The 7,164-nt window shown below is 54.2% G+C and overlaps 1 protein-coding gene across 1 annotated transcript; it reads right to left on the bottom strand.

Annotated features, from left to right (window-relative positions):
* Nucleotides 1-4,879: 4,879 nt before the first annotated feature.
* Nucleotides 4,880-7,041, bottom strand: K452DRAFT_249073 (uncharacterized protein). The gene is made up of 7 exons (XM_033538124.1): nt 6,693-7,041; nt 6,564-6,634; nt 6,494-6,507; nt 6,359-6,431; nt 5,972-6,303; nt 5,726-5,872; nt 4,880-5,657 (listed from the first exon to the last, which is right to left on the bottom strand). The coding sequence occupies exons 1-7, from the start codon at nt 6,903-6,905 to the stop codon at nt 4,996-4,998; spliced, it is 1,512 nt and encodes a 503-aa protein (XP_033398104.1). The 5' UTR covers nt 6,906-7,041; the 3' UTR covers nt 4,880-4,995.
* Nucleotides 7,042-7,164: the final 123 nt, after the last annotated feature.

Genomic DNA, 7,164 nt, shown 5'->3' with positions numbered 1-7,164 from the left:
AAAACACAGCGCAGGCGGCTGCCGGTGTGCACCGCCGTGCATGGCATTGGCATCGGGTGCAGGCTGCAGGCGCGTTGGCGTCGCGTTTCTTCGTGCGACCGACAAGCAAGTCCGACCGACAAACCCGACCGGCCCGGATGCACTCGTTTCCTCCGAGACCGCAGCCCGCACGAACTTCGGACTGCTGCGTCAATAACTAGCTAACGACGACAAACGCCCACGAGCAACATTGAGAAGGTTCCATTGCAACCAAGCACAAGCACCTACCTAACCCATCCATCAGTCCAGTCCGTCTCTCCAAGACAGGCAGCACTTCCCGGCCAGCACATCCCAGTCGCCCGCCGTCTGAGACGTGGCAGCACCGCACCGCATGAGATTGATGAGAGAGACGGCGTTTGCGTTTCGTCGCCTGCAGGGGACCGAAACCGTATAGCTGGCTAGCTGGCAGCAGCACTGAGTCTTCGTATGCGTGTTGACGGCCGCCGTTTGGCGTTCAGGCATCCCATAACGGTCGATTGCTAGCTTCACAGGCCAGCCTTAGCCACCCCGTCGGCCGGCCGGCTGGCTGGCTGGCTGGCGAGCGCCAAGACCCGTGTCCTGGACGCCCACATGGCGGCCGGGTGCTGCTTGTCGCTGCTTGCTGCTTGAGCCTTTCTCTCTCCCTCTCTTTCTCTCCTTCGTTCTCTCTTTTGTTTATTCTCCTTCTCTTCGCTCGCCCACGACATACCTCCATACCGCCCTACCTACCCGCCCGCACACCCACCTACGTCCCTACGACCTCCCTCCTTTCCTCTCTCCACGACTCACGCAGTCCGCTCTGCCCTGCCTTTGTCCTCACCACCCACTCACTTCCAGCAAGCAGCAAGCAGCGACGCACACTCGCCACCACACCCATCCACACCCGCCCAGCACCTCCACCTGTCCAACACATATTCCGTCCAATCCAACCCGGAACGCACCCACAACCACACCTCCCCAATAACCGCCCGAGCGCCGCCAACTCCACCACTGCACCGCCTTCTCAGCCCGCGCGCGATAGCGTACGGACGGGCAACGAAACTCGCCCGTCTGTCCGTCTGCTGTGTGTATGTGCGTGCGTGCGTGCGTGCGGGCGGGCGGGCGGGCGGGCTGTGGGATCGGTGCTAGTGGATGGGGGCCGGGGCCGGGGCTGCGTCTGGGGGCGGGGGCTATGGGGGTGGGCGGGCGGCGTGCTGGGGTGGTGTGGTGGTAGGGTAGGAGGGTAGGGTAGGGTAGGGTAGCGATAACGGCGGCTGAGGTGGGATGGGATGGGATGAAGTGGTGGCGTGGGTGTGGGTGTGGGTGTGGTGGGAAAGGGAAAGGGAGGGGCGAAGACAAGAGAGAGGAGGAGGAGGAGGAGGTAGGTTTGGCCGTGAGGATGAGGTTGTTGAGACGTGCTTTGCGGCTTGGACTGTGTGTGTATGCGCATGCATATGGTAGGTCTTACTCGTAGACGCGGTTGCGTGGCTGCTTAATTGTGGCAGCTTGCGCGCTGGTGTGCTGGTGTGCTGGTGTGCTGTGCATGGACGAGTTTGAAATGTTGGATCTGCTTCAGCTTCTTCTCTAGATGCTACCTAACGATGGGGTTTCCGCGTGGAAAGCATGTGAGGAATAGACAGGTTTGTTGGCCAGCGTGGTTAGGAGATACCTAGTATATATGTATATAATACTACTGATCTTCAAGCGTTCGAGCGTTCTTCTACTGCTCTTTACAGCACTCTACAGCACCCGTCCGCTGGAAATGAGGCCAGGGAAACCGTTCTCTTCTCATGCTCACGCATAGGCCGGGCCGTGCTTTTGGAGTCAGTTATGCTTTGCTTTCGAAGCTGTCCTCACTGAGAAGCGGGATTGGCGAATGGCGACTTGGTGGTGTAGTAAGACATCGACGTGGGACGATGCTGGGGTTTGGCACTATCTAATGGTGGTGGTGATGCTTGGTGTGGCGGGGTGGTGGTGAGTGTATGCTGTGCCGGGGCGGGTTTGGATTTGGATGTATCCGTTAATCAGGAGAATGTTAGTTTAGAACGTCCCATTGATAAGCTGGTTAATCTAAGCATTCTCTGACATCTTAATTGCGTACATATGCAGAGGTGATGTGATGGGCTGCGCAGGAGTTGTTGTCCCTGGCTCGGGCTTGGGGGAACTTATTATTGATATAAGAGTTATTGGTTTGGATACTCGAATAAAGAGGTTACTTGTGCATGGTGTTTTGATGTGATATGATGTGTGTTGTAGACGCTTTTTATGTTGGCTTCTGCTAGCTCTTCTCTATGGGCCCGTGTATTTTGACAGTGATAAAACGGATTGGGATATTAATTGGTTGGCGGTATCGAGTGGCCTTTTGTAGACTTTGAATGGCTTGCTAGGTGTAGGTTTGCTTGTTTATCTCTTGGTATGCGACTTGGCTTGAAACTGTGCATGGTAAAGTTTTCAGTGATCTTGTAACTGCGAAGTATTGGGATTTGTTGATTGAAGTAATCAATATTTAGAAAGGTGTTGTACAGTGCATTTTACGCCGGCGTGTCTTGACACTGCTGCTGCTATGCGAAAAAGGATTTGATATCCTCGCAAGAGTTCGTCATGAGGAATATAAGTATAGATATCTTGGGCACTGTACTGCGCTCGAGAAGCGCGATAGTTCCACTCCCTCTTTTCAGTTTTAACTAGTATTAATAAAGCCTTCCTTTACGTTTTGTCTCTCGTGCATTCAAGCCTACAGAAACATCAAGTCTACGGCAAACAACATCACCGGTTACTGGGGTAGATTCGAATGGCAAGAACGGGGCTCTCCTCATTTCCATTTCCTTCTTTCGCGATGCCGGAAATTAACGAGAAGGCGACGGGGCTGGCTGCCGCTAAGTTAATGAGACGCGAGATGAGTGGCATCACCGTGGTGTGACACTGAACACCACCAACATCCGTCACTGGTGAAACCTATGGTCTATTAGTGGCTTAGCTTGGTAGACTGAACACACGATATTATCGCCGGCTCTGGCGTGAGCGGACTTGCCGCCGCTGGTAAAGTCAGAGCAACGAAAAGGGATACCGGGAGTGGTCGTAGTTAGAGGTGGCGGAAATGCTGCCGCACACCAAAGAGGCGCTGGTAGGAAGAGGTATTGAAGAACTCTCCTCGCTCGTCAAAGAGAGGAATGCATCGCGGTTCCGACGTCTGGAGAGTCTCAGGCAATGTGGTTAGCTGAGAAGCTGCTTGATGGCAGGAGGATTATGGAGGCTTTTTGTACTGGTGTCAGCTAGGTTTGTGGTCAATATCCTTGTGCAGTGGAACGCTGTTGTCGGTAGTTTAGTAACTGCAGAGGTTTGGGTTCGTTGACCGCAGCAAATTAGGTTCAGAGAGGCACTGTAATATCCTGTACACCAGCGTGTCTTGACACTACTGCTGCGACGAGAATGGCGTTGGAGGAACTGAAAGGGACATCAGTGAAAGCCGATAAGTGCAGCTCTAATACTAGGAACAGCAAGGACATAAATACTAAAAGAGTGACAAGGCCTCCTCAAATTAGCTCAAGTTGCGGCTCAATCCAGACCACTAGAAACTCTTTCGGCGCAGGAGAGGAGCTGCCTAAAGCATAGGAAAGGACACCAACAACCGCATCAGTAACCAACTGTAGAATACGGAACAAGGCGCGGGTACTAATATAATAATAATCATCGACAATAAAAAACGATAGATAACATAGAGAGGCGAAGTCGGATTCGATCAGCAAAGGATACTGATAATGCTTAGCAACATTAACTTTAATATTGTATACATCCAGATAAGACCCGCGTAAGCGCAAGCTCTTGAGTAGCCTAGTGCTGCTTTGGGAATGAGTACAGCGGAAACCCGTATGTTTCGTCGGGTTTTGGATTAGGTAGGTCAGGTTTAGTGGACGAGGTCTAGCTGGTTTATCGCCTGTACCCGGCATTCCTCTTATAGTACTGTAACGCCATCCGCTCTGACGTCATTGCTGGAAACATAGGCACACCCATAGAATATACAGTTATGGGTCATCCTGCGTAACTCGATCTCACTTAGACTTTTCCCTTTAATTTGGGCAAAGAGGCTTTCAACACCCTTATAATAAGCTGTGAATCTTTATCTGTCTTCAAGTTTAACAGTGTACGTGCTCAGCTTCCACGACATAACTCCAACACTCGAGTCCTAATTATCAACTCCTCTACCTCCAATCCCATACCCAGACACATATAAACCTAAACTAGTATTTAACAACTCTCAGACTCCGCCTCACAACCCGAAGTCTCCATCCGCGCAAACCAGCCACAAAGACCCAGTGCCAACAGTATCTTCAACACCTCTTAAAAAGCAAACTCCACAGCCCTTAGCGTATCCAAAACCAACCGCTTGCATTCCAGCCACGACAACTGAAGAAGCAGACTTCCAAATGGGGGACGCCACAGCCCAGCCGCACACACACAGCCGCGTCACTCGCCCTTTCCCCTACTACATACCAGGCACAAGGTACAACAGCAAAGCTGCCCACCCGACCAGCGATCCGTCCTGCGTGGCATCCAGTTCGCAGCGCAGCGCAAGAAATCTTCCGCTGCTACCACCTGCACCGCTGCACTCCCTACTGCTTGCTGCAGAAGCAGCAACCGTGCCGCTTCGGCTACCCCCGCGCCCAGCACCCGCAACACCTCCTCCTCAAGTGACTCTGCGTGGATTAAGCTGCAGACAAGCTCGGCTCAGGAAGTTTGAAGATGACTAAGGTTCCTTTGAGCAAGAGACTGGAGAGGTACCTACCTACCTGGGTAGGTAGGTGTGTTGAAAGGAAGGCTGTGTATACCGATATATACAGTGGGTACCTATACCGGTTCCGTACTAAGCCATAGTTCGTAGTTTGGTACATTTGATACATACATAGCTAGGCAGAAAAGTAAATAAGTACACGCGGAACCAGCGCACGCACAGCGAGCAGCTACCAACCCACCCCAAACCCACCCCGAACCCGCCCAAGCCTACGGCCTATAATTATCTTTACAAGAAAACGGCCTCCCGCCCATCTCGCCCAACTTAACGCCCGAAGCAAAAAGACCGAACCCACAAATCGCCGCTCCCTGGAGCAGAACCAGGGCATTCAAAACCGCCAACGCACGTCTGCGCCAACCAACACCTTTCCACCAGCGCCCACGATGCAAATACAGCCACAGCGCGCCGGGGAGGCCATAGCTGAACCAGCTCGCAAACAGGGCCGAGATCAGACCTAGCAGAATCTGGAACTCGGGCACCGCTTCCGCGACGACCCACGCGAGCAGCCACAGTGCGGTACACAGCGCCAGCCACGTCGCGAGCGGCCACCCGCGCCGCGTGTGCAGTGCTGCCGGCCGCTTCCACACGTCGCGCCAGAGCCGCACCCACAGGTATTTGGCCGCGACGTGGCCGTTGATGATGCCTGCGATGATGATGGTGGGGAGCGCGAGCGCGAACGCGGCTTTTGCTACGGCGGGGCTGGCGCTCCCGAGTGCGGGTGCCAACACGTTGGGCCCGGCGTAGTAGTAGATCAGCACGGCGACGAGGACGTAGAAGGTTGTTGCTACGCCTTGCATGAAGAGGAGCGCTTTGGGGAAGTCGGCGGGCTTTTTGAGCTCTGCGCTGAAGACGAAGAAGGCGACGTGCCCGGCTGAGTGGGGGAAGGAGGGTGTTAGTTGGTTGCTTTTTGCGGTCTGCTTGGGAGGGGGGCGGGCTTACCGTAGGCGATGATGATTTGGAGCGTTGCTACTGTGCCGTTGTGTAAGCTGGAGCCGTGGTTGATGGCTATGACGCGGCCGGCGTCGGGCTTGATGACGGCGATGCCGACCATGGCGACTGTGACGGCGATGATGACGGAGAGGCAGGCTGGGAACGTGCGTGTCAGATCAACTCTTGTGATTTACAAGCCCGGCCGGGACGGCGGGGGTAAGTGCGTGCAGAGAGGAGCAAAAACAAAACACCCACATGTGACAGACAGGTACGCCACATTCTGCAATTGCCGCTTCAGGCCCAGCAGCAGACACACGATGAAGCCCAGGAACCCAAAGACGACGGAGCAGGTCGCGTGGTCGGTGAGGTAGTTCATGGCGATAGAGAAGGACAACACGTGCGCTGCCATCAGGAAGATCAGGATCAAGCACTGCCCGACGCCGAGGATCTCTTTAAGGACGCGGCCGCCTATAAGCATACCCGCATCGGCGTAGGAGTGCGTGCTCGGGTAGGCTTGGTAGAATTGGCCGATGACGTAGCCCGTGTACGTGGACATCATGCCCAGGGTGATGATGAGGAAGATGCCGCTGGAGAGGCGGTTAGTGCTTGCTAGGGAGATGCTGCTGGGAAGGAGAGGCGTACGGGAAGAGCCCTAGTGTTGCCATGGCTGCGGGCAGCGATAGCACGCCTAGGGAGATGGTTTCTGCGAGCATTACTTTGGGGTTGTTAGCTGGGGTTATGGTGGTTGCCGAAGCGGGACGCTTGGGGGATCTTTACGTGCGCCTGCGTGCCTGTGATAGTGTCGTTAGTACCAGGGGATGAGTTGATGTTGGCTAGAGCAACTTACCACCACTCCATCGTTCGGTAGTGTACTTCTGCGTTTGCATCTTCTTCTCCAAACGGGTTGACGTTGGCATTCTGTTCGAAGGTCAGGACCGAGTTCTGGGAGACGAAGCATCTCTTGGAAAACGCGTACCTGAGCATCGTCACGTTGGTTCTCGACATCCTTCTCCAAGTGTTCGGGTCTACGGTCTCTTCTGTTCAACTCGTGCGCTGCCGATTCGGCCGTGCTGCTCTCAGTCCTGCGCGGCTCCAGCGTAACCTCTGGATCGTCTTTCTTGGCCGATTCAGCTGTCGCGTCGGACCGCCTATTCGACCTATTTCTCTGGAGATTCAGAATTCCTGGCATGGAGACGGTATACAGAAAGTAAGAATTTCAGAGTATTACTTTAAGGAACAAGGCAGAAAGTAACTAGAAGGGAATGCGGGGTGTGGGGACAGACATTTATAGTAGAGAAGCGGGATCCAGGGTTCAGTTGATTCTGAAATTGGGGAAACGTAGTGTGAGGGACCTTGTTGGATGGCACGTTGTGCCGTGGAGCTTCATCATTCTACCGGCGCCTAGTCGTGCTCTCTCCCAGGGACAGCTTTTGACCGGTGTATAAACT

The sequence above is a fragment of the Aplosporella prunicola genome (genome assembly GCF_010093885.1).
Source record: "Aplosporella prunicola CBS 121167 unplaced genomic scaffold K452scaffold_11, whole genome shotgun sequence".
Lineage (NCBI taxonomy): Eukaryota > Fungi > Ascomycota > Dothideomycetes > Botryosphaeriales > Aplosporellaceae > Aplosporella > Aplosporella prunicola.
The sequence above is the reverse complement of the archived record's forward strand: the minus strand, read 5'-3'. Positions and strand labels throughout refer to the sequence as shown.